Source organism: Mucor mucedo (genome assembly GCF_025094135.1).
Source record: "Mucor mucedo strain NRRL 3635 chromosome Unknown EV154scaffold_4, whole genome shotgun sequence".
Lineage (NCBI taxonomy): Eukaryota > Fungi > Mucoromycota > Mucoromycetes > Mucorales > Mucoraceae > Mucor > Mucor mucedo.
Window position 1 is genome coordinate 362,778 of NW_026252288.1, and position 25,008 is coordinate 387,785.

Consider the following 25,008-nt stretch of genomic DNA (forward strand, 5'->3'; position numbering starts at 1 on the left):
AGATTCGTGAAGAGTATTTAGATGGTCGCTCTCCTTTGCAAGCTCTCTTGGATCAGTTCTCTGAAGCCGACTCTGGATTTATTTACGCGTACAACTCGAATGAGGACGGTACCATCAAAAACCTTTTTTTTTTTTTGCGCACTCTCATTCCTTGGAAATGGTTGAGCGTTTCCCTCAAGTGCTTTTGATGGATTGCACGTACAAAACCAACAAATTTGGTATGCCATTGTCGCACGTTGTTGGCATTGATTGCTTCAATAAGACATTTTTTGTGTGCGGTGTTTTTTTTTGAAAGACGAAACCCAAGCCAATTATGAGTGGGCGGTTTCAACATTACGAATGAAGTTACGGTGCTATGTAGAGCCATTCGATCCTAGCATTATTGCTATTGACCGTGATTTGGTATGAAAAGGTGCTTTAGAGACAATTTTTGATTCCAGCACAATTCTTATCTGCCGTTGGCATATCAACAAGAACGTGTTGGCCAAATGCAAAAAGTATTTTTTTAACAGATGATGACTGGAACGAGTTTATGGTCAGATGGAATCGATGTATGAACAGTTTCAATGAAGAAGAATGGGAGAGAAACTGGAGTGTACTGAGAGATAATTACGGGTTGAACGCAAGATACCTCCCACTGTTTGCGTATCTTGAATCAACATGGTTGCCGTTGAAAGAGCATTTTGCTAACCCTTGGGTCAACAAGCACCTCCACCTTGGCGCCATCAATACCTCCAGGGTTGAAGGTGCTCATAACAAGTTGAAGCGAAGACTCAAGGTATCAACTAGTCATTTAGACAAGGTGGCAAACTTGGTGAAGAGTACAGTTGAAGTCGATGCCAGCGAATTTAAATCTCGTTTGGAGGACCAAAAAATCAAGGTTATCACCGAGGTTGAAAAACGAAGTATGATGACAAGAGTTATAAGAAGAGTGTCCTTATAGGCTTTGACCGAAGCTCTTGAACAAGTCAAAAAAATGGAGAATTCTGCATTGCAACCTCTGTTGGACTGTACGAATACATACACGGTGACAACTGGCATTCCATGCGTACACAGGATCAAAGCCCTTCACGAGCAACGCCAAGTTCTTCAAGTTGATAATTTTCATCAACAATTGAGACTTGGAGCATTCTCCTAGCATTGAGCAGTTGGAAGAATTGGATCCAGAAAAGCAATTTGGACTTGCTGCATACCCGTTTTAGAAACGCAGCTCGTTACGAACAAGAGGAAATGGTATCGCGTCTTTTTGACCTGGTTCATTCGCCGTTGGTACCTATAGAGCCACGAAACGATGCCAGGTCAAGAAAAAGACCTACCGGTTCTACTGCGAGAAGAAATGACACTTCGTCAAACAGAAGAAATCCCTCCGCTTTTGAACATGCTGAAAGAAGAACAAGGCTTTGTGGAACTTGTAGACAGCCCGGGACATGACACAAGACAATGTTCCCAAAGAGTCATGTCCCAAGCTACTCGCTCATCTCAACAATCTCAGCAACAGCAACAAACACAATAACCATCTTGATCGCCTATTCTTATTTTTTTCTTTCAACTTTATTTTTTATCTTTTATTTTTTCTATCACATAAAAAATCTCAATCGTAATTTTTCTAAAAATTTCTTGTGTGTAATAGGCCAAAAAAAAAATCGAGGGGGTGAAAATAAGAAAAGAGGGGGTGAAAATAACAATTCCCTTTTTTAAACACCGTGGCGCCCATAGCAACCTGAGAAACATTGATCCGCTTAATATCTTCGGCATTATAGATGTATACTAACTTTGCTTTCATTCTAAAGCCTAGTCGGGGGATGGTGGCAGCAATAACAGAGCTTTCAGAACGTTGTTGCACGTTTTTTATACTTTGGTTCTTCCGAGTGGATTATTTTTTATCAGTTTTTTTTTTGAAATTCCCTACTGACGAATGTATACAAACCCGTGATATGTTAATAGACTTGTTATCACTCATTTATTTTCTTGGATTGAGAAAAACTTAAACATTTATAATGAAAGCGACATGTTTTATTTAAGCTTCCATTTATAAATTGTTGATGACTCTGGCGGATATTATAACGAAGAAACGCTCTTACAAGACAACAAAGCGATCGTACATCAAAAGTGTTTTTCAATCGCGCTTGATGGATATAACGTATGAATTATACTGCGTGAAGTGGTTACTTATCGATTACACAACAAGTATAATAATGTTACCATACTTACTTTTTTTTTTCATTTCAAATATGCTGAGAAAGTATTGTCCAAAAGTCAGCCCGTTGCCGAATCAACGGACACTATATCTAGCAGTGTTTCGCGTGCGATCATCATTGGCCGTTTCGCTACTGACTCAGAACTATACTTGACTTTTTATACTTTACAAAGATTGTTGAATACATGCAAACTCTCAAGTTTGCCGTCAGTCTAGAATGGACGATGGGGAAGGCTGTGTTGATGACCACAGTCTTACCAGATGCATTCTTCTTTACAAAGTATACTTTTCTTGTCTTTGGTTGTTGCGATTTAGGAGGAATAATTCAAAAAAGTTAAAGTTAGTTATTTAGAACACAATAAGTATAATAATGTTACCATACTTACTTTTTTTTTCATTTCAAATATGCTGAGAAAGTATTGTCCAAAAGTCAGCCCGTTGCCGAATCAACGGACACTATATCTAGCAGTGTTTCGCGTGCGATCATCATTGGCCGTTTCGCTACTGACTCAGAACTATACTTGACTTTTTATACTTTACAAAGATTGTTGAATACATGCAAACTCTCAAGTTTGCCGTCAGTCTAGAATGGACGATGGGGAAGGCTGTGTTGATGACCACAGTCTTACCAAATGCAATCATCTCTGTAAAGTATACTTTTCTTGTCTTTGGTTGCTGCGATTTAGGAGGAATAATTCAGAAAAGTTAAAGTTAGTTATTTAGAACACAATAAGTATAATAATGTTACCATACTTACTTTTTTTTTCATTTCAAATATGCTGAGAAAGTATTGTCCAAAAGTCAGCCCGTTGCCGAATCAACGGACACTATATCTAGCAGTGTTTCGCGTGCGATCATCATTGGCCGTTTCGCTACTGACTCAGAACTATACTTGACTTTTTATACTTTACAAAGATTGTTGAATACATGCAAACTCTCAAGTTTGCCGTCAGTCTAGAATGGACGATGGGGAAGGCTGTGTTGATGACCACAGTCTCACCAAATGCAATCATCTCTGTAAAGTATACTTTTCTTGTCTTTGGTTGTTGCGATTTAGGAGGAATAATTCAAAAAAGTTAAAGTTAGTTATTTAGAACACAATAAGTATAATATTGTTACCATACTTACTTTTTTTTCATTTCAAATATGCTGAGAAAGTATTGTCCAAAAGTCAGCCCGTTGCCGAATCAACGGACACTATATCTAGCAGTGTTTCGCGTGCGATCATCATTGGCCGTTTCGCTACTGACTCAGAACTATACTTGACTTTTTATACTTTACAAAGATTGTTGAATACATGCAAACTCTCAAGTTTGCCGTCAGTCTAGAATGGACGATGGGGAAGGCTGTGTTGATGACCACAGTCTCACCAAATGCAATCATCTCTGTAAAGTATACTTTTCTTGTCTTTGGTTGTTGCGATTTAGGAGGAATAATTCAAAAAAGTTAAAGTTAGTTATTTAGAACACAATAAGTATAATATTGTTACCATACTTACTTTTTTTTCATTTCAAATATGCTGAGAAAGTATTGTCCAAAAGTCAGCCCGTTGCCGAATCAACGGACACTATATCTAGCAGTGTTTCGCGTGCGATCATCATTGGCCGTTTCGCTACTGACTCAGAACTATACTTGACTTTTTATACTTTACAAAGATTGTTGAATACATGCAAACTCTCAAGTTTGCCGTCAGTCTAGAATGGACGATGGGGAAGGCTGTGTTGATGACCACAGTCTCACCAAATGCAATCATCTCTGTAAAGTATACTTTTCTTGTCTTTGGTTGTTGCGATTTAGGAGGAATAATTCAAAAAAGTTAAAGTTAGTTATTTAGAACACAATAAGTATAATATTGTTACCATACTTACTTTTTTTTCATTTCAAATATGCTGAGAAAGTATTGTCCAAAAGTCAGCCCGTTGCCGAATCAACGGACACTATATCTAGCAGTGTTTCGCGTGCGATCATCATTGGCCGTTTCGCTACTGACTCAGAACTATACTTGACTTTTTATACTTTACAAAGATTGTTGAATACATGCAAACTCTCAAGTTTGCCGTCAGTCTAGAATGGACGATGGGGAAGGCTGTGTTGATGACCACAGTCTTACCAAATGTAATCATCTCTGTAAAGTAACGTATTTTTTTTTATGAAAGAGACTAGATCTTTATTGTTAAACGTATTATTTTAGTGGTGACGCAATTTAATACTCGAAAGTTTTTACCAAGCCAGAAATTCGATGCGGAATACAATACATGTCTGGGGGACATCCGCTAAATTTAGTTGTCGGGAACACCCGAAGACCGCAACGTCGCCAGACTGGTGCGCTGGAAGTTTTTCGACAAGTGAAACCTTTTAAGCAAAACTGTTAGTATAAAGCTTAAAAGTACGTATTTCTGATATCTCATACTTGTTTGAATTATTATTGCTTCTTCGGAACGGTGGCAAAGTTAGGCCGTCTTCAGAAACAAGATGACAGAAACCAATCAAAGCAATATTCATGGCGCCGTTTTGGTCTCTATTAATTGTGGAAGAACGAGAGGACAATCTTCTGGGACAGATCTCGTTTGTGCAGGTCACGGCACCTTTAATCCTTTTTCTTCCATGGTCTCCTACCCGTATTATTTGTTTTGTTGTAGGCTCAAAGCAAGAACTACAGTTAACTGTTGACTTGTACTCATCTACAATAAATGTTTCGTCTTTTTCAACACATTTAAGCCTTTTCAAAACTGGATCTAAGCTTCTTCGTGCATGTCCTCGAATGTATGTCCCATTTCTAGACCAATCCCCCACAAAAGTCAGTACTGAGCCTTCTCTTACATCTAATACATGGCTTTTAAACATGCCAGATCTGTATCTGCTGCAATTCTTCTTATGATAACGCTTAGTCCTTATCTTTCTTGTCACACGTTTCCTCTCCAGAGAAATTGGTTTTTCCGTCTTTCCCTCTTTTTGTCTTTTCTCTCTTTTTATTCTATGATTTGTAGCTAAAGCAGCTGCATTCACCTTGCTTGCGGTATGTACGTATGAATAATCACAAACTTGGCTGTGTTGGATATCTGACACTTCATTTTCAAGCATATAAAATCTATTTATCGATTCGAAGAGAGTACCTGCTTTTACACAATTGATCGAGGCTGTTGTTACAATACCGGGATCTATTCCTTGTACGAGCACTCTATCCTTCTTTAGTCTTTCTCTCAGCTCGTTTGAAACTACTAATCGTGATTTGGGCTTTACGGAAATAGATTGACTGTGTAACATTTTGTTTAAAGTATACAATTTCTGTCCGCTGGCTTTAATCGAAGAATTTAATCGTTTCATTCGCTTGTAGATGTTATTGCACACCAATCGTTGTTTTTTTAAGTCTTGGTAAAGGTAATCATCCCAGACCTTATGTCGTTCTTGAGCACGAAAATATCTTCCTAAATCCATTCTTTTTGACTCTTCTGGTTGAAGTTGTTTAGATAACTCTGCGTACTCTTTTTTTTCGGATTTCATGTGTCCGTATAGATCATTAATCTCTGACACAATATCGTTTTTATTCTTGAAGAGTTCAGATTTTTGATCCTCCGTTTGGTCCTCGGGCATCTCATCATGTCTACTTTTTGTTTCCGTTTCTTTCTTTTGAACTTTTTCACCAAGAAACTTCAGGTCATATTGGTTTGTGTAATTGAACGAATATCTGGGCTTCAGGTTTTGCTCTCGAAGAATGCGATTTATAGCACCCCAATCAAAAAAGTTTTCAAAGAGCGAACTTTTAGCTTCATCACTTTCCAAATCGGCATAAGACGTGAAAATCGCATCCTGTTCATCAAACATGTTATACTCTTTACAAAACAACAGGTACAGTGTTATAGAGTTGACAGTAACAGAGAGATTCTGGTTATGATCTTTTGACGGGGACATTCGCACTTCACGAAACTTGGTTTTGTTGCCCGAAAAACGAACAAGTACATTACGAAGATGACGTATCTTGTAACATGATAAAAATGATGCATCTTCATCTCGTTTTAAGGTGATACGGCGAAGAGTATTTATAATAGCTGCACATAGCGACAATGCTTCTTCAGGTATTGATTCCTGTTTGTCCTTGTACAATTGATTTTTCACGTAGTTAGGATTTACATTACCGTTTATGGTTTCAGAACCACTGAGCATCATTACAACGGAGACAAGAGCATTAATTTCCTTCGATGATAAATCCCTTTCAACAACTTCTTGAGGGACTGTCATCATTTCAGCACCAGCGACTAAGTCCTCCTCATCAGCATTACTATCAAACCCATCACCATCCTTATCTTCATCCACGCTAACACGATTGTCTACTATAAATTGGAACAGAACTATATTTAGTGGGGCAAACCAAAACTAGTATTTTGAGGCAGAGCATACCTTCATCTTCCAAATCGCTGCCAGTGGTTTTGTTAATAACGTAATATGTCGAATCAAAAATGGCCTTGATGAATCTCGTTATGCACGGAAGTTTTCTGTCTTTACCCCTTTGATACTTTATAAGCACTTCAAAGAGAGTCTCCATTTTTTGTTTTAAAAGCCCCTTGCTCAACTTGGTTCCTTTAGCCTTTGAGACTTTTTTAGTATCCCTATTGTGCTTTTTTCTAGAGCCGAAAAACCGCTTCTTTGCAAGATTTATTCTAAGCAGCAAAGTCACCACCACTCTTAGATCTTGCTTGTAGAATTCGTTTGACCACATGTTCTCAAAATTTGTGTGGAATTGTTTACAAGCGCTAGCAAGAGCAGGTGTAGTAGTGAAATTGAAAGCATCGGCCTCATTCATATTGGCATTGATTGCATCTAGAAAACTGAAGATATGTCAGCAAAGTGGCCTCACAAAGATGCAATGAAATACGTACGAGTTATTTTTTTTATCGACAAATTTTTTGCCTATACATTTTGACATTATTGTCCAAAAACCGGCATATGAAAACAAATCTGCTTCTTCCAGTGATTTTAAAGTTATATTTGACAAAAGAGCAATATCTTGTTCACCTTTTCCAATGTTTTGATTATTAAAATCAATGTCATCCAATTTAAAAATATCATAGGTAGTGGCCGAATTGTCTTGTCCAACTTTTCCAGAAAACAAAATTTCAATCAGCGTTTCAATAGCTTTAGAAAGACCTGCTATTGATTTTCTGCATGTTGTTTGTAACATATCGAGCCTTTCACTTAGAATGTCATAGTCGAATTTACTATTGATTACTGACTTGAGTGTTTTTCCCACTGTTCTGTAACCCGTGTCTTTTTTTTTCTTTTCTTCTTCAGTATTGGCTGCTTTGATCATTACTTTTTCTTCAGTGCTTTCTTGATCACTGATATTTCTGCTGGATGATTGATTATTAACATTATTATTGGTGTTGTGTTCAACTCTTTCCAAGAAATCATTGGCCAAATAATGAATATTGATCAAATTTTGCTCTTTAAAATGTTGAATCTTGTTGTATAGCCACTTGGCCGATTTTGGTATATCGCCTCCAGACATACCTTCAACTTCATTGTTATGTAGCATAAGCTCAATTTTTTGTTTTACAAGTGACACTACTCCAGTAGGAAGCTGTTTCTTGGATAATGTTGCGCCAAATCGTTTTAACAAAGAACTTTCACCACTGCTACTACTCGCGGTATTACTGTTCTTGATAAGAAATTGCCTCCACTTCTTATCATACATAGATTGAACTTCTTCTTTTAGCAGATTAACAATCATTTCATCTAGTTTCGTTCCAAGCTTATGTCTATCTTTTTTTGCTTTCTTTTCCCCTGCTTCTCTTTTAATTGCCACCTTCCTTGGGCTATTTTGGTTTTGTACTTGCAATCCTGTTGGGTTGGGCACAGGTGTCTTGGTAGATTTGAGAAAGAAGTAGGTGGTCTCATGAATATAAGAATCCTTGTGCTGCAAGATATAAAAGCAAGGTATCTGGTTTGATTGGTCGGTATTGGAAGGATGGATTATTACGGCTTTTGATCTTGTGGAAAAAAGCATTATCCTACAACGGTATAGCTGACAAATAGCATACAACAGAAGACGTCCTTTTACATTGATACTAACTGAGGCGTAAGCATTGGAATGCATTGAAACAACTTTTGCATTGGGTGAGTTCAAAAGATTGCAGATGTAACGACTGTTCAAATAGTGGGGCTTGATACCATTATTGTCAGTTAGTTTTGTCTTGCAGATTTTCACACCGTAACTTTTTAGGCATGAATTCATTTTGACTATACTTTCATGGAAAGATGTTTGGAAAACTTTATAAACCTCCTCAAATCTTGCCTCAAGTTCTTTATTTTCATAGGAAGGCAGTTTAATCTCACTGCTGTTTTTATCTGCCCAAGTAAAAGTCAAAAGTCCTTGTGGAAAACCATCATCTAAAGAAACATAAATTATAAATAAGTCTTACTATAATCACCGGTTAGATAAATCAAACAAACCAACCTTGAGTAGTTAAACCACTATCCTGGACATTAAAACCCACTGTTCTTTCCCCTATTCATAAAAATAACCAATGTTAATTGTAGGCTTCTAATAAAAGTTCACGCAAGGAGCTTACGTAAGGACTGTTTTCGCCTTTGCTCATCATCATCCTTATCAGGTTCTATTTTTCTTTTCATAGTTCAAGACGTATTGAATGGCTTGAGAAGGGGAAAAAGAAGTAAAAGAAGATATTGTTTATCACAAGTGGTTCCCATTTGTCAAATGTAGGTTAATGTCGTGACTTCGTTATGTCAATTTTGATTGCTAAAGTTAAACATAGATAAATGATTATTCTTTTTACCCAGATTGAAAGTATAAAGCAAGGCGACTGAAAGTGATGTATAGGGATCATAAGTTTATAAGATGGTAGACGGGATGCTGCATCAGTAACGTATGTGTATAGAATTATACATTTAATGTCAATAGCATGACAGCTATAATTAACAACCCAGTGATTTTCATATGATTACACTGTAGGTAACAGTTATTATTTGACATGCTCATATTTATTACAGCATAATTATATATTTAGATCAATACTATTGCTAGCGGTTATACCGTTCAATACATGTCTTTCAAATTGGCTAATCAGGTTCATACTTAGTGATCGGAGAGATACTAAATCGTAAAGCTATTGGCTACTTTTCAAAATCAGGGCCAATACAATTGAAAGTTAGTGATCGGAGTGCCCCCAGACTTGTTAGCCAGGCCAGAAATTCTTGGGCACTTTCTTCATTTTATCCAACCAGATTTCAGTAAAATATATAAAGTTCAATCTCAACCCAATCAACTCTTGTAAATTTCATAATATGTTATTTTTTTTGCATGAAATAATTCATAGCCACATATTCAGAATTAATCTTTAAATCATTTAGTTTCAAAAAAAAATTAATGACGCTAAACCAATATCTACATGCTCGGGGGGTTCGTTATTTGGACCTGGCATCACTAAAAAAAAAAATTGATCAACGTTAAGACTGTCTCATATGGAACGAATGGCTTGTTCCCCTAAATCAGCCTGAATAAGTCAGAAAGATCCAAGGGGGGTCGTTGTCTCATATCTGGAGAAATGACCTACCCAAAGATAATCTGACATAGATTCTCCTTTTTAGATAAAGATGTGAGAAAAAACAAATGGACACAATTTTCATGCTGAATCGTCTGAATAAATATCAAGCAAAAAAAGATGTTGTTACACACACACCTCGTATATGGAAAATATAAAATGATATCTTGAAACTCAGATGTCTCGCAAATATGCTACGTGTGCCGTTTTTTTTTTTTAACTCGGCGTGTATGAACCATCATCATCGCTATGACAAGTCCATCTTTTAAATCTGCCGATAAAATCACATCGACAGATAAGTTTTATCCATAAACGAAACATGAAGGTATTAATCGTGAAAAAATAGATTCCCTTCCCCCCCACTGTACAAAACAAATCCTACCCGACTATATCGCTCCACTGATTGAAAACAGACATAAACAATTACGTTGATGCACATAATCTGGTGACAAAGAGAGTATGGTCCAAACACCCCTCGAAATAGCCCCTCCCCCCCCCCCATTGCTTCTCCACACCTTAATACCCTCAATCCAACGGTTTGCGCAGAAAAATGCTGTATAAAAAAAAACTTATCGTCAATACGGTTAGGAAAATGTGTGACAATGATGACAAGAAAATGGGACATTATCTTACCAGCAGCACAATCATGTAATGCAATTTTAAAAAAAAAACTGAATAATAGAACAGGCAGTAGTTCTTTCTTACTTATGTTGGCTCGACAGTTCCCTACTATATTCAGGATCATAACGACCCTTCAACACACAATCTTCTCTTTCCCACCAATAAGGTTTCCACAGTGGATGATTTGATAAAAAAAGGCTTAATACATGGCTAAACATCGTCTTTCCCGGCTATACACCAAAGAACGAATGAATGAATGGAACTACAGAGAGAAAAAAAAAGATTTAATGATAACCTTCATTCCCATTGGATCAACTGTCCTAAAAAAAAATTACCGTCCCCAGAGCAATGCAAATTCTCTTTTTCCTCTATATGAAGGGTCCATTCTACCGTCGTCACTAAAACTAAAGGCTGGTACATACGTGTTATTAAAAAAAGATGAAATGAGATGCTCCACAGAGACTACGTACCATTAGAACTGAAAAAAGTTAATCCCATCGATGAAAAGCGCCAGTAAAGATAATTTGAATATAAAGTGAGTGAAAGAAATTCGCACCCATTAAAAGGGTCGAGTCAAAAACTATAGACACTACCTCGTAAAAATTGGGTAAAGGTTATGATGAACGAGAGCTTGACGCAGCCTTGAATTCTCGGATCCCGGAATAATTGGAAAATGTCCAGAACTCCATATTTTCTTCATTACGTTTGACATGTCATATCGTCTAAAGTTCATAGGATGATCGATTTATATTTTCCAAAAAATCTGCTTCACTGTCATTACATTCTATTACTGGAATGCAGATAGATAATGACCAGGTTTTGACTTGCTTGGGAGGTTTCTATTTTAAGTAAAGGCCCAAACATTATGGATGATGAAACAATTTAATCATTCTGACATAAGCTCACTTGTTTATCAGCCTACAAATAAAGATGGTTCACACACTTTTTTTTTTCTTTTTCTTTTTTCTCCTTAACATATTTCTTCTATCGTTTATGAAAGTAATTGATAACGTAAAAAGGTTAGTAAGTAATGACTCTTGTTTCTTTTAAAAGACGCTAAATCGAAAGAAAAAAAAAGAAATATTGCGCTATTGCGGTTGCCGCTAGTCTTTGCTATAGGAGGGATGACCTCCTATAGCAGGGTTCTTGAGTTTTTGGAAACTCTGGGGTTGTGAATGGCTGTGAGTACACTGTAAATAGTGTTATTTATACTGGCTTGCTGGCCTTAGCCAGAATTTCTGTAAGTGGTATAAGAAGAATACGGAAGTCTAGACATTTCCGAAACAATTCGCGAAATACTGTCATTCATACAAAGTTATACAGGTCTATTCGACAAACAACGGGTGAATGACCTTGGCAAATGGTTGAAAGCCACCAAGATACAACTGGTGGATTCACCTATCAAAAGAATATACCTTAATAAAAAGGATAAGAGACAAATAAGGAATATATTTGTTATGAAAGATGAATACTTGGGTAAGTTTTATTTCAAATTGTAGAAAGCCAGCTTTTTAATTATTGGGTTTTATTACAGCCGGTACTTTAAAAAACGTGGTCTCCTATCTTGATGAATACCAAACGTATATCAAAAGCTTGAAGAAGGACAGCCACAGTATCATTGGTTACGCTCGTAAGTCTAGAGGGAAAGAGAGCCAAGAGACTAGAATTAAACTGCTGGAACTCATGACAAAGTGCCTCAAAGAAAGATCGCTTGTCGATTGTGTGTATGTCTCGTATTCAAGTAATGCAGGCGACAAAATTCAGGCAAGAGACAAGAAGCAAGGGGTGGGACTCGAAAAAGGCAATACACAGGGTAAAAATAACTAGTTCAAGAAAATATTTAAAATTATAACCACCTGCTATTAGACATGTTGAGATATTTAAAGAACAACGAAAAGGTGTGCCTTGTTGTAATAGATTTCGCCGGACTATCTACAAATACTGATGACTTACAACAGTTCGTAAGGTAAAAATAAATTAATAAAATAAAACAACGAAGTATAAACAACATTCTAACGTTTAGTATTAGTGAGAATGAAAGCCTTAAGAAGATCATCGTGGACACCTTGCCATTCAACAACAAAGTAACCGATAGTTTTAAGAAAGGTTAGTAATTGACTCTTTGTTTCTTTCAAAAGACATTAAATCGAAAAAAAAAAAGATATATTGCGCTATTGCGGTTGCCGCTAGTCTTTGCTGTAGGAGGGTGACCTGCTATAGCAGGGTTCTTGAGTTTTTGGAGACTCTGGGGTTGTGAATGGCTGTGAGTACACTGTAAATAGTGTTATTTATACTGGCTTGCTGGCCTTAGCCAGATTTTTTGTAAGTGGTATAAAAAGAATACGGAAGTCTAGACATTTCCGAAACAATTCGCGAAATACTGTCATTCATACAAAGTTATACAGGTCTATTCGACAAACAACAGGTGAATGACCTTGGCAAATGGTTGAAAGCCACCAAGATACAACTGGTGGACTCTCCAATTAAGAGAGTATACCTTAATAAAAAGGATAAAAGACAAGTAAGAAATTTATATGTTCTGAAGGATGAATACTTGGGTAAGTTTTATTTCAACTTGTAGAAAGCCAGCATATTAATTATTGGGTTTTATTACAGCGGATACTCTAAAAAATGTGATGTCGTATCTTGATGATTACCAAGGTTTTATTGAAAGCTTAAAGAAGGATGGCTACAATATTATTGGTTATGCAAGAAAATCAAGAGGAAAAGAGACAGAAGCTACCCGCTTAAAATTATTGCAGCTTATGTCAAACTGTTTGAAGGACAGGTCGCTTGTCGATCGTGTATTTGTCTCCTACTCAAGCAATGCAGGTGACAGAATCCATGTAAGAGACAAGAATCAAGACAAAAAACTAGAAAATGGCAACACCAAAGGTAAAAATAACTAGTTCAAGAAAATATTTAGAATCATAACCGCTTACTATTAGACATGTTGACGTATTTGAAGAATAACGAAAAGGTGTGCCTGGTAGTAATAGATTTCGCTGGACTTTCCACGAATACTGATGATTTACAACAGTCTGTAAGGTAAAAATAAATTAATAAAATACAAGAAAGAAGTATAAACAACATTCTAACGTTTAGTATTAGTGACCATGAGAGCCTCCAGAAAATCATTGTTGATACTTTGCCATTCAATAACAGGGTATTCATATTCGACCGGCCAAAACTTTTAGCTGAGCTTCAAACTTTAAAGGCATTTGAATGCAGAAACAGGCCTCTGCGCCTGTTTTTTTACGTCTGTGAATATGCCTGATTTCTAGTATGTGAAGGCTGAAACATGTAGATGATTAAATAAATAATTAAATCATCCTGACATAAGCCAGCTCTTGTTTATCAGTTTATAAATAAATAAAAAAAAAACTCGTTCACACGATCTTCTGATTAAATAAAAAAATTGAATCATCCTGACATAAGCCAGCTCTTGTTTATCAGTCTACAAATAAAAACCATTCAAACATTTTTTCCTTCCTTTCTTCTCTTCATTTTATTATTATGCTGTATAAAACCATCTTCTTTAGAAAGAAATATTGAATATTGGGAAAAGGTTAGTTAATAAAAACTCTTGTTTTTTATAAAAACGCTAAAATATTACCTTTTTTTTTTTTGAAAAAAAAGGATAGACTCCCATTTTTTATTATCACGGCTAAAGCTAGACTTCTCTATATGATGAAAACTTTCCCATTACCCGTTGTAGGCATTGTAAGGCTGCATCTTACATTACCAACCACGGTGGGTCAGAATATAGAGTGGTAAGCCTTGGCTAAGGCTACACTTCTCGATATGATGAAGATTTTCCCATTACCCGTTGTAGGAATTGTAAGCCTGTATCTTACAATACCGACTACGGTGGGTCAGAATATCGGGTAGTAAGCCGGCTTAAGATATCCACTGATGGCCTCAAAATATGTAAGAAAAGAATGAATCACGTGAATCTAAAAAGTACGTAGAAAAAATTTACAAAATTACGTGGGTGTAGACATTCTCTAAAAAACCAGTGTTTTCCAAGATTGGCTTAAAGTAGCCGCTGGCCTCAGTCCGCAGTATGACTATTTTAACTTTGCCGATGTGGTCATGAAAGACAAAGCAACAACAGGGTCTCTATACATATCCTTGATGAACGATACCCTACAAAATGCTCCAAGGAAAAAGAAGTCAGGGATCATTAATGCCATTGTCTTATTCAATGTAAGAATGAATATTATCTTTTTATTATGAGGAGGTAGATTTGATGACCTTTAAACTTTTTTTTATTTCTTTTCTTTTTTAGAAAAAAAAACAGCAAGGATTCGCGTTTTTACTCAGCGTACGAAGAATACTGGAGAGTGAGAAACCAGGAAGAAATAAGCCAAACTGCAAAAAGAATAGAAAAACGTGAACATGAATCGTTAGAGCATATTAGCTGGCAATGTCTTCGACTCTATTGTAAAGTCCTTAAAGCGTGTGCGTGTTTAATCATATGTTTTAAAAACATTCAATGAACACTTTTTTACGAACAATATGTCGTGAAGGAATCTCCTGTAAATATGATATATTAAATTATCAAATCTTTAATTATGGAAGCAGAGACATTGCGCATAGAATAGTTAATCAGGTATATAGACAATCAATACTTATGCGTAGATCAACTTTCTAATCTAGGTGTCAACTTCCAGATATTAAAACATGTACTGAGAAACATCAAAGTTTTCTCCAGTGTCAACCTGATAATAGGCAGTGTAACCTAAGCTGCTAGAAGTCCCAAGACAGAAAGCAACACTTGAAGGTCAACATTTGTCATCCCCGGTTACTCTTCTCTTGTCATCGTTAAACCAGGCAAACCAGGACTTTTATACTTACAGAACCATCATTAAAAGATTCCATCTACCCGAAAATGAAATATTTGACATTGTAACTCACGCCGACTTAAACTTTGTTGAGACAATTTCATGCTAACACATTCAAGCTTAAAAGCCTGCTTTAAACACTCTGAATTGCTCATGGTAATCATTTGGCTAGAAACTGCACCGTAACTAAAGCTACAACACAGCATAATCAAAAAAAAAAAAAAAAGTCTCGGCAGAAACGAGCTTGATCAATGAAGACCAGGTTACTTCGCCTAAAGACTAAAATTTGACTACGGACATGGGCAATCATTTGTAAGTACCAATTTTTGTTTAAAATTTTTTTTATTGATATCTTCGGTATACAGCTTGAACCTAAATCAAAGCCCCTCCAATTCTCTGATACAACCGACACTTGAACGAGCCGCTGCAATTCACACGTCTATAGCTTTACTGAACAACTTGCTTTTATCAGTAAATGACAAATAAATTTCGACTGGTAAGTTAGTAAACGTTTTGCGGTATGAAACTGGTTGTTAATGTATTTTCTCCTAGGATTGAGATAGAAACTCTTTTAACTCAAAGTACGAAGTGGGATGGCGTTGGCTTCCGGGCAGGATCTGACCAAAAAATAGGTTTTTGCCTAGTTGAGTTTTCAATCTTCTTCTCTTGTTCTAGCTGCCTCTGTTGATGTTAGCAACCACCGTGCGGCATTTCCACGATGGGTGATTGCATCACGGATTGTCCACGTGTCTTCGCACGGTCTATTTGCGAAATCGAGACTGATATATGTCAGAGCCAGCTTTTTTTTTGGGGTGCAATTTTTCTTAATTCCTCCAGAGAAAGGAATAATCGATTTTACTGCATACACCAATGCAGTAAAAAGTCATTTCATTAGGTTTCATGGTAAGCTATTTACTCTTTAAGATGTCGTATACATAAGTAAACTGAATTGTTCCGAATATCTAGCCATGAAACTTTATTTTGAGTTGGTTTTTCTCTTTGAAAACCGTCTTATTCGAAGAACACACGCAACAGTCAAATTACCAACTACTCCTTCTGAGTTGAAAGTTTTCTTTAACCAAACACAGTCACTTTTTACTTGGAAGAAATCCCTGACTGATACCATCAATAATGTATAGTTTCCATTTACTTTAATATTCGCTTCCTATACAAACATACACACATAAATACATAATTTATTTTTCTATATTCGTACACAATAGTAAAAATAGATTTTTTGTATTCGCAACTCATAAAAAAAATGCATCAACCCCCATCTTATGATGCCTACAACTGTACTTAGACCAACAAGTTATAGGAATCGCTTTTCTTTTTGTAGTGGATGGGAAAGTCTTATTGAGTGTATTGTCTTATCCATACTATTTCTAAGTGCTACACCTTTTTTTAGAATGCATTCTCAGGTCAAAGGAGAGTAATTTACTTTAACTTTAAAGTTCGCAGTAATACCCAAGGTGTTATATGTGTATGTCTCCTCCATGTGAAGCTGAAAGTATTCATTTCATTATCGTTTTCTTATAGATATGATCAATGTTATATCCTCCTCTAAGCGACTCAAAGTGAAATAATAGTTACTTTTTTTTTTTAATTTAGTGGTACGGCCTTTTAAATAGTGAGAGTAGTCATGCCAAAAAAAAAAAAAATCTACACATGAATCAAGATCCAACTTGATAGTTTGGACGTATAAAATGCACACATAAACATCACTTTTTTTTTTGGGATGCCATAAAATTTATTTTTACCATGCATGGTTGGTGATTAATTCATGCTTTTCGCCAATAACAAAGGGTAAACTAGCTTTTTGATAGTAGTCTGGATAGAGTTCAATATTATCAATGACGGTATCCAACAAGTGAGCTTGACCAGAGACCACACCGGGTGCATCTGCAAAAGAAACCGCTGTGATATGTACATGGAAATGGTAATAGGAAGGTTGGTAATGAATGAATAAACGTAATTGATTTGATTCTAAGCCTGCCTTTTCCTTGACAAGTTGATAACAGGTGTCTCTCAAGGTTTTCAAGAAAGCGAGATGAGTTGCATTCAGTGATCGAAGGGATAGTATTTTACTCTGCATCGAAATAGCCACCCAGTACAACGTCTCACTCTGTCCATCCCATTTCATATCCGGTAAAACAACAAATCCAGTCTCGGGGTCCTTATCATGATAAATCACTCGATCTGCCTCGGCAGTTCCATCCAAAATGTTGTCTACCCACTGTGTACGCTTTTTGGGAATACGTTGAATATAAGGTAAAGTGATGCTTTGATAGAGCGCAGGCGTTTCAATCACCATCACACGTGCTTGAGCCTCGTACTTGGCAATATGGACATCGGTGGCAGGGAAAATGGTTTTGACGCGTGTATCTAATACATTGTATTTCATGGCGGTCATACACCAGCCGTAAATATTATTTTCAACCACGTCGTCCATCGTACCGACCGAACTTGTTAATTGAGGAATGACGGATTCATCGTATTGTGTCTTTTCAAAGGAAACAATGCAATCTTGTCCTTCCACTTGTCCCAGGATATAAACTAACTTTCCCCTCGTGTCGTTGGAAAGAACCCTTTCAAATTGAAATTTAGACAGAATCTCTTGAATGCTCGACATGGTGAAGAAAGGTGAAAGTTTTACCAAAAAAAAAAAAAAAAGGAGTGACATTAAATCTCAGCGCGCTGCTTTTGATCATACATACTATTCTTACTTTTCCAAGATGATGACAACGGCGGGGGTTACTCATATTTGAGTCAATATCTGTGATTTAGTTGCCTTTATTCAAAAAGAATGAAAATCTTAAATGGTTTAAATTCAAAACAAGTTATTTTATTTTGAGTAGCATAGCAACCTATACTTTTCTCTCTGCACGGGCCCAAAACAAATGACGTGTTTTTTTTATTTCCCCCAGAACGTAGCACTTTATTTGTAACACATGATTCATGCTATATTGGATCACAAACTATTCTATCGATCCCAAAAGCATAAAAGGTCCTGTTTACTTTTTTTTTTTTGCGTGTTAAAACGAACGACTTGATGAATGAGGGGGATTTTCTGCTAACTTTTTTTCGTCTTCTCTGGAAGGAGTCTAACTAACCAGCAGATTTTTTGTGTAAGTTGTACCCGACCTGTCCAGTTGTTTCTTGAAACAGACCTTCTTCAAAAAGATTTGAATGGCGGCGTCCATCGTGGCCCTTCCCTGTTTCTTGGGACCTTCAAAACCTCTTTCTTCAAAGAGCTTATAAGATCGTTTTAGTCTCAAGGCAGCATTTGTTGATTTGGCTAATGAGGGAGGGAAACGTGTGATGTGTTCAAAGAATTCAGAATGACAGATGTACGATTCACTCCTATTAATTCATACTTATTAAACTACCTGTTTATTTCAAGAGTGTCAAACAGGGAGTACTAAGATCAGGATAGAGATGAGAATTCAAGATCTATGCAAGGAGATAGTATCGAATTAAAGCTCTATGAGACTCTCCAGTATAAAGATCTATTACACTCTTTTTTTTAAAAAAAATTATGAATGCATGCAATGCATTGGACAATAAAGATGGGAATTTGTCAAATATGTATGATTCGAGACATGTGTCATCAAGAAGGGGCTGGGGGATGTGGGAAAATAAGAATATAATATGCTAATTGCATCATTTTTTTTTCACTTACGGCTTGAGACAATTACGTTTAAATAAGGTTTTTAAGACGGGTACGTTTTAGCAGGGAAATTAAAGTACCGGATGGCCCAATAATGATCAGCAGTTTCTTCCCCGTGGCCGTTAATACATGTCCGGATCTTTTTTTCATCATACTTTGGTCATTATTTGAAACACCCAAAAAGAATCAAAAACCCGGGGGGACTATTTTTTTTTGTTGTTTAAACCTCTTTTTTTTATCACTGCTAAAAAAAAAATACAAATGTCAGGTCAAGTTACGTACGCATGTAACTGTCTTAATGTAAAATTACATCTTGCCAATAAATATGATTTGGACAGTCACCAGGTAGACAGGAGCACTACTTATGATCCAATGGTATCTGGCTGGCACTTTCAATTAGGTATATCAGGAGTCATGGTGGTAAGATCCCATAATTAAAAAAAAACAAGGGCCTCACCCCCTCGATTATTTATATGAACAAAAAAAAAAAAATAGGAATATCCAAGCCTCGTTTCTCAAAGACATGAATCCGACCGTGTCATTATGAGCTGTCTTAATTGTGATTCGGGCGATATATACTCTGTCAAAAAACCTATTGACAGCCAACAAACGGATGACAAAGTCACGATTTATAAAGGAACCATTGTAAATAACAGAATACACACATGCACTCATTTCAAAAAAAAAAAAAGAAACTTCAATCTAAAAAAAAAAAATAGTTTGGTAGAGATATTCTAAAATTGCAGCACGGAACTGATTATTCCGAAGCATTCCGTGTTGTCTTGAATCCAAATTTAACAACCAGTCATGTATCACTAGAGAAAGCAGGCTAGTGACACCCTTTTTTCATTTAGTGTTATTATTGTACGCTAAATGTTCCTTTTGTAGACACCACTCTCAGTTTGGCATTGCGGACTCAACAAAAGAAAATTAAACAGGTGCTGAAAAGTACACTGGATGACTTGAAAGAGGCCACCGATAAAAGAATTCAAGCGTACAGAAAAGAGCAAGAGTTGCTTCTGGCCCGAGAGAAGGAGAAGATTAGGTACGAAAGCGCTACACTCTGGCAAACCATCAAGGAGAACAGTCAGTCAAAACAAAAAGAGGTGGATCCTGATCAGCTTAATTTCAATGGCATGTCCATGACCGATTCCCGTCCTGCCTTCCAACTGCACAGCACTGAAACGCATATTCATGATCCTGTCTTTGACAAGGATTATATTCAGCAAAGAAGAAGATCTTCTGTGTTCACCCGAGATTTATTTGGGGAATCCAAGCCTCATTGGGCCTATCATCGAAGGACAAGTCATGTACCGGACGAAAGTTGGGCTCCTCATAGTCTAGGGAAAGATGCATCGGATGAGTTGCCTCCGTTTCAAAGACGATCATCCTTTATTCCTCAACAACATTTGCACCCACTTGCTGCTGCATCAACGCACAAGGAAGAGATAAACATGACATTGCGGGAAGGAGAAACGCATGGAGAAGATATGTTTGCATTGGATGAAGATATAGCTCATCCACCTCGAAAGAAGTCTTTTAAATATCTCGATCTATTTGACGAGGAAAATGAATTGAACGGTATAACAAACAAATACAAACAAACATTAATTTCTTGACTAAAAACTTTGATAAAAAATTTTAATAATAGCAAGTCAATTTACAGCAAATGACCCTTCTTCTTCTTCTCCTCCTGCGGCATCATCAGTCAAGGATGAAATAAGTCAAAACAGACATGTACATCCCTCGTCTTGTTTGATAGATTCTACATATTTTAAAGAAAGACGTCCCTCATTTGTTGGGTTCGATTATGCACAAGTGGATAGAGAAACATCATCTCAACTTCCGCCATTGGATATGACAAGGAGGAAATCTAGTGTTACTGTCACATCGAATCATGTAACATCAAATAACGATAAGCCAAATACCCATAACAACGATGATGATAGGAAAGATGAGGGTCCCATGATTCCTCCTCATTTATTTGCAGCAAATACAGTTACAGATGAAACGGAAGCCATATTTGGATCCGTACCGCGCAATAGTATTAGAAATAGGCCTATAGACTAATACATGTATATAATAAAAATAATAATAATAATAAAAACTTGGTTTTTATAAATAAAAAGGAGCAAAAGAAACTCTTGTTATTATAAGGGGAGGGGGGGTGGGGCGGGGGCAAAAGGGAAGGGAAAAAAAGTATATGTAGTGGTAGGGTAAAATAGTTAATAAAAGTAGAAGTAATAGTAAGTAATATAGTAAGTAATAAGAAAGAGAAGGAGTGATATATATATATAGAAGAGAGAGAAAGAAAGAGAGAGAGAGAGAGAGAGAGAGAAAGTTACATCAGAACACAACCACAGCAACCACCTGAACCATTATCTGACATTTCAAAATTATCTCTTTGACCTCCTTTTGATCTACCTTCTTGTTCTTTATTCATACGACGAATTTCCCGTACAACCTCATAAAAAGTATCGTCGACTCTGATACGTTGCTTTGCTGATGTTTCACTAAACGGACATCCGAAACTTTTGGCCAGGTCTCTGCCTTCTTGATTCGTCACTTGTCGATCTCCCTCTAAATCACACTTGTTTCCCACAAGTACCATGGGAAAAGAATCGCGGTCTTTGACACGTCGAATTTGTTGATAGAATGTATTTACTTCTTCAAATGATAGACGAGAAGTAATCGAATAAACCAAAACAAAGCCTTCACCATTTCGCATGTATTGTTCTCTCATGGCACTAATAAATAAAATTCATAGTCAGTAAGCCAAAAAGAAAGAAAAAAAGGGGGGAGAGAGAGAGAAGGGAGAAAGGGGGGAGTTGTTTCCCTGTTTGTGTGTGTGTGTGTGTGTGTGTGTGTGCGTGTGTACCTATATTCTTCTTGACCTGCTGTATCTAAAACATCCAATAAAGCGGTTTCATCATCAATAACGCATTGTTTACGGTAAGAATCTAATAAACCAAACAAAATTAATAAGCTTGTTACTGTTACTGGGTAAATGTTTAAATACCTTCAATCGTTGGATCGTATTCGTCAACGAAATGAGACTGAATGAACTGAATGGTCAGTGCAGATTTACCAACACCTAATTGAAGAAAGAAAATAGAATTAACATCTCATCATTGTCGTTAGGACTATTTATTTAGTTACCACCACCACCGACAATAACAATTTTGTACCTGAAAAAAAAAAAAAAAAAAAAAAAAAAAAAAAAAGTAGACAGGTTAATATTTAATAGGAAAAGAGCAGTAATGAAATAATGCGTTACTCTCTGAGAAATGAAGCTTTGGACATGATGTTTATTCAAAATAAAAGAGAGAGGAAAGGAAAGAAAAAAAGAAAAAATAAATAAAAAGGCTAAAATAAAAGAGAGAGAGAGAGAGAGTCTGTAACACGCTGCATGAGATTAGTTTCCCTTATTGGGGTCTGTAACAAAAAAAAAGAGTATTCTCTATTATTGCATATGATGGCTTGTTTTTTAACTTGGTTCTCCTGCATTGTATTTTGATATACGTTTTCTTATTTCATGTATAAATAGATGTTGATCAGTGTTTACCCAAAAAAAATCATATATATCTTGTCCTCTCCTATTTCATCCTTTTTTTTCCCTTGTGTAATACTACCCCTATTTAACTTGTGATTCAGAAGAGCCAAAAAAAAAAAAAACTTATTCTAATCTACAGTACGACAAACGCCAATCCCGCAAACTCAAAATACACCTTTTTTTTATGTAATATATACTTTATTCTTTAAAATATATACGATATCCCAAAAAAAAAAGAAGATTTAGAAAAGATCAGCGTTAGCGGGGAACTCAAAGACAACATCCTTGCCAGTGAGCTTCTTGTAGATAGCAGAGAAAGAATCAATCTTGTACTCGAGAGAAGTAGCATCCTTGGCATCGAGGAAGACCTTGAGGGTCTTGGAACCATCAACCTTTTGACGGAGTCTCTTACCAATGATCTCGGTGGGGAAAACGAGATCGTCCAAAATAGCATCATGGACAGCGGTCAAAGTACGAGATCTAGGACGAGGTTGCTTACCAGTGTTACGACGGGTAGGAACAGCCAAGATACGACGTTGAGCAACAAAGACAACATGACGGTCAGAGAACTTCTTTTCGAGTTCACGAGTAAGTCTAATTCATGTGATTTTTAGTTTTTTTTTGTTTTGTCCCACTCATGCACTACTACTACTACTACTACTACTACTTACTGTTGTTGAACCTTGTTGAAGCTCTTGACCAAAGGAACGGGAACAAAGATGACAATAGCCTTCTTACCGGCACCAAGCTCGATCTACAATAGAGTGTCAATTGTATTGTTTCCATGTGTCATTAAAAACCATAGTTACCTCCTTGGCAGCAGTAATGTACAATTGCTTGAGTTCGGGAATGTTGGATTGTAAATCAACGAGAGCTTGAGCAATGGAGAGTTCAGTCTCGTCAGCAGGAGCGGCACCATTGGCCTTTTGAATCTTGTGCGAAGCCATTGTCGTCTGATAACTTTTATTTTGGTAAGATGAGAGGTTAGTATCTAATTCTCATCCATTCGATAAAAAAGCGTCCTAATTTCCATCCATCCATCCCCTTCCCTCCCTTCCCATCCATCCCTTCTAACTTGAATCATCTGGGATACATACGTTTTAAGGACCCGGAAAAAGAGAAAGCACTTGATGTTTGCTTTGCTTGACACTCATTTTCTGTAATTCCCGTCTCCCCCCCGCGCCCGCCACCCTCCACACCACACACAGCACACACACACCATGAACCCAACTTCTTCCAACCACCCCACTTGCCGCGGTCGGAACTTTAATTCAATTTTTTTTTTATTTTTTTTTTCTCTCTCTTTTCCACCTTGGCAAAGCAACAAACCTTTCACTTATTGTTCAGCATTAAGACTATCTTTTTTTTTTTTAAATTTCGACCGTACGAATTAAAAAAGAAAAAACTTTCTCCCTTCTTACTCACTGAAACAAAAGATAAATTAACATGGCCGCCGCTGCACGTTCTGCTGAAGTTCAAGAATTATGTCAAACTATTGATTATTCTGTCAAACATCCTCTTCAAAACACTTGGACTTTATGGTTCGATAACCCAGGAAAGAAGGCCAGTGCTCAATCATGGGCTGACAACTTGAAGGAGATTATTAACATTGATACTGTTGAGGATTTCTGGAGGTAAGCCCAAAAGAGAGATCAGAAGAAAAGAGAAAAAAAAAATTTAAAACATGTTTGATTAGTGCTTTCAACAACATTGCCAAGGTCAACCATCTTGGCCCTAGCTCCAACTACCACCTTTTCAAGCAAGGTATTCGTCCTGAATGGGAGGACGAGTCTAATGCTGAAGGAGGAAAGTTTGGTATTCAATTCCCTAAGAACAAGGCTGGTGAGGCTATTAACGACTATTGGATGTATCTCGTAAGTTTAATTGAAAAAAAAAAAATTTTTTTTTTCTGATCGATCACAATTTAGCTTTTGGCTGTCATTGGTGAACAATTGGCTTCTGATGAAGAGATTTGTGGTGCTGTTATTTCTGTTCGTAAGTCTTTCTACAGAATTGCCTTGTGGGTAAAGACTTCTGATGATGAGGAAAAGATTGAAAAGATCAGGTACAGTCCATTTGAAGTTTTTTTTAAAAAGAAGTGTAGTTTTTTAACAGGTCAAAATAATAATAAAAAAAAATCCCTTTTTTCAACAAAAAAAAAAAAAAAAAAAATACTAGTCAACAACTCAGAGAAGTGCTTAACCTTGCCGAGGATATTCCTATCGAATTCACTGCTCATGGTGAATCTCCTGCCAAGGTCGCTGCTGCTTTGGCTGCTGCCTCTCTTGAAGAGAACGCTGCCACTGAGGCTGAAACCGAGACTGAGGTCAAGTCTGAAGAGGAAGTTACCAAGACTGAAGCTTAAACATTGCCCCCCCTTCCCGACACACACGCACACCCTCCTGCTTTTTTTTTCAAATACATTGATATAAAATAAAAGATAAAAAAAAAAAGATTAAAGTTATGATAGATTTTCAACAAATACTTGTTATGTTTGACATTTTTCAATGTATTGGGTGTAAAGAGCGTGCGGGATTATAAAAATGGCCTTTGCTACGTCACGC

General features: G+C 36.7%; 9 protein-coding genes across 9 annotated transcripts; 5 read left to right on the forward strand and 4 right to left on the reverse strand.

Annotated features, from left to right (window-relative positions):
• Window positions 1–4,476: 4,476 nt before the first annotated feature.
• On the reverse strand, window positions 4,477–8,824 carry EV154DRAFT_587667 (uncharacterized protein; the record flags this gene model as incomplete). The annotated part of the gene is made up of 7 exons (XM_051606813.1): window positions 4,477–4,549; window positions 4,608–6,525; window positions 6,593–7,012; window positions 7,109–8,108; window positions 8,253–8,581; window positions 8,649–8,699; window positions 8,764–8,824. The coding sequence occupies 7 exons, from the start codon at window positions 8,822–8,824 to the stop codon at window positions 4,477–4,479; spliced, it is 3,852 nt and encodes a 1,283-aa protein (XP_051463067.1).
• A 2,908-nt stretch (window positions 8,825–11,732) lies between these two features.
• On the forward strand, window positions 11,733–12,800 carry EV154DRAFT_213064 (uncharacterized protein). The gene is made up of 6 exons (XM_051594386.1): window positions 11,733–11,850; window positions 11,909–12,187; window positions 12,241–12,340; window positions 12,404–12,480; window positions 12,536–12,696; window positions 12,780–12,800. The coding sequence occupies exons 1-5, from the start codon at window positions 11,832–11,834 to the stop codon at window positions 12,562–12,564; spliced, it is 504 nt and encodes a 167-aa protein (XP_051463068.1). The 5' UTR covers window positions 11,733–11,831; the 3' UTR covers window positions 12,565–12,696; window positions 12,780–12,800.
• A 339-nt stretch (window positions 12,801–13,139) lies between these two features.
• Window positions 13,140–13,651, forward strand: EV154DRAFT_535614 (uncharacterized protein; the record flags this gene model as incomplete). The annotated part of the gene is made up of 3 exons (XM_051604081.1): window positions 13,140–13,269; window positions 13,323–13,422; window positions 13,480–13,651. The coding sequence occupies 3 exons, from the start codon at window positions 13,140–13,142 to the stop codon at window positions 13,649–13,651; spliced, it is 402 nt and encodes a 133-aa protein (XP_051463069.1).
• A 527-nt stretch (window positions 13,652–14,178) lies between these two features.
• On the forward strand, window positions 14,179–14,773 carry EV154DRAFT_476303 (uncharacterized protein; the record flags this gene model as incomplete). The annotated part of the gene is made up of 3 exons (XM_051598022.1): window positions 14,179–14,264; window positions 14,394–14,583; window positions 14,666–14,773. The coding sequence occupies 3 exons, from the start codon at window positions 14,179–14,181 to the stop codon at window positions 14,771–14,773; spliced, it is 384 nt and encodes a 127-aa protein (XP_051463070.1).
• Window positions 14,774–16,851: 2,078 nt separating this feature from the next.
• EV154DRAFT_491771 (HIT-like domain-containing protein) lies at window positions 16,852–17,898 on the reverse strand. Its single transcript, XM_051599595.1, has one exon. It carries the CDS (start codon window positions 17,851–17,853, stop codon window positions 16,978–16,980), a length of 876 nt encoding a protein of 291 aa, XP_051463071.1. The 5' UTR covers window positions 17,854–17,898; the 3' UTR covers window positions 16,852–16,977.
• Window positions 17,899–19,128: 1,230 nt separating this feature from the next.
• On the forward strand, window positions 19,129–20,996 carry EV154DRAFT_491772 (uncharacterized protein). The gene is made up of 5 exons (XM_051599596.1): window positions 19,129–19,311; window positions 19,387–19,536; window positions 19,611–19,719; window positions 19,780–20,472; window positions 20,543–20,996. The coding sequence occupies exons 1-5, from the start codon at window positions 19,153–19,155 to the stop codon at window positions 20,959–20,961; spliced, it is 1,530 nt and encodes a 509-aa protein (XP_051463072.1). The 5' UTR covers window positions 19,129–19,152; the 3' UTR covers window positions 20,962–20,996.
• On the reverse strand, window positions 20,987–22,322 carry EV154DRAFT_455902 (ras-like protein 3). Its single transcript, XM_051597354.1, has 5 exons — window positions 22,169–22,322; window positions 22,051–22,079; window positions 21,911–21,985; window positions 21,770–21,851; window positions 20,987–21,638 (listed from the first exon to the last, which is right to left on the reverse strand). Exons 1-5 carry the CDS (start codon window positions 22,192–22,194, stop codon window positions 21,233–21,235), a joined length of 618 nt encoding a protein of 205 aa, XP_051463073.1. The 5' UTR covers window positions 22,195–22,322; the 3' UTR covers window positions 20,987–21,232.
• EV154DRAFT_213211 (40S ribosomal protein S7) lies at window positions 22,300–23,640 on the reverse strand. The gene is made up of 3 exons (XM_051594387.1): window positions 23,254–23,640; window positions 23,116–23,198; window positions 22,300–23,038 (listed from the first exon to the last, which is right to left on the reverse strand). Exons 1-3 carry the CDS (start codon window positions 23,389–23,391, stop codon window positions 22,687–22,689), a joined length of 573 nt encoding a protein of 190 aa, XP_051463074.1. The 5' UTR covers window positions 23,392–23,640; the 3' UTR covers window positions 22,300–22,686.
• Window positions 23,641–23,655: 15 nt separating this feature from the next.
• On the forward strand, window positions 23,656–24,928 carry EV154DRAFT_455910 (translation initiation factor eIF 4e-like domain-containing protein). Its single transcript, XM_051597355.1, has 4 exons — window positions 23,656–24,078; window positions 24,141–24,318; window positions 24,373–24,509; window positions 24,623–24,928. Exons 1-4 carry the CDS (start codon window positions 23,891–23,893, stop codon window positions 24,807–24,809), a joined length of 690 nt encoding a protein of 229 aa, XP_051463075.1. The 5' UTR covers window positions 23,656–23,890; the 3' UTR covers window positions 24,810–24,928.
• The last annotated feature ends 80 nt before the right edge of the window (window positions 24,929–25,008 follow it).

Coding starts and splice junctions, on each gene's coding strand:
- EV154DRAFT_213064 (XM_051594386.1), top strand. Junction 12,188..12,240: donor CGAAAAAGGCAATACACAGG/GTAAAAATAACT, acceptor ACCTGCTATTAG/ACATGTTGAGATATTTAAAG. Junction 12,481..12,535: donor AACCGATAGTTTTAAGAAAG/GTTAGTAATTGA, acceptor AAAAAAAAAAAG/ATATATTGCGCTATTGCGGT.
- EV154DRAFT_491771 (XM_051599595.1), bottom strand. CDS start 17,853: ATGTCGAGCATTCAAGAGATTCTGTCTAAATTTCAATTTGAAAGGGTT.
- EV154DRAFT_491772 (XM_051599596.1), top strand. CDS start 19,153: ATGTCAGGTCAAGTTACGTACGCATGTAACTGTCTTAATGTAAAATTA. Junction 19,537..19,610: donor CGATTTATAAAGGAACCATT/GTAAATAACAGA, acceptor AAAAAAAAATAG/TTTGGTAGAGATATTCTAAA. Junction 19,720..19,779: donor TGTATCACTAGAGAAAGCAG/GCTAGTGACACC, acceptor TTCCTTTTGTAG/ACACCACTCTCAGTTTGGCA.
- EV154DRAFT_455902 (XM_051597354.1), bottom strand. CDS start 22,194: ATGTCCAAAGCTTCATTTCTCAGAGA. Junction 22,080..22,168: donor AAAGCTTCATTTCTCAGAGA/GTAACGCATTAT, acceptor TTTTTTTTTCAG/GTACAAAATTGTTATTGTCG. Junction 21,852..21,910: donor ATACGATCCAACGATTGAAG/GTATTTAAACAT, acceptor TTGGTTTATTAG/ATTCTTACCGTAAACAATGC.
- EV154DRAFT_213211 (XM_051594387.1), bottom strand. CDS start 23,391: ATGGCTTCGCACAAGATTCAAAAGGCCAATGGTGCCGCTCCTGCTGAC. Junction 23,199..23,253: donor ACATTACTGCTGCCAAGGAG/GTAACTATGGTT, acceptor ACTCTATTGTAG/ATCGAGCTTGGTGCCGGTAA. Junction 23,039..23,115: donor TTCAACAAGGTTCAACAACA/GTAAGTAGTAGT, acceptor CACATGAATTAG/ACTTACTCGTGAACTCGAAA.
- EV154DRAFT_455910 (XM_051597355.1), top strand. CDS start 23,891: ATGGCCGCCGCTGCACGTTCTGCTGAAGTTCAAGAATTATGTCAAACT. Junction 24,319..24,372: donor ACGACTATTGGATGTATCTC/GTAAGTTTAATT, acceptor ATCACAATTTAG/CTTTTGGCTGTCATTGGTGA. Junction 24,510..24,622: donor GAAAAGATTGAAAAGATCAG/GTACAGTCCATT, acceptor AAAAAATACTAG/TCAACAACTCAGAGAAGTGC.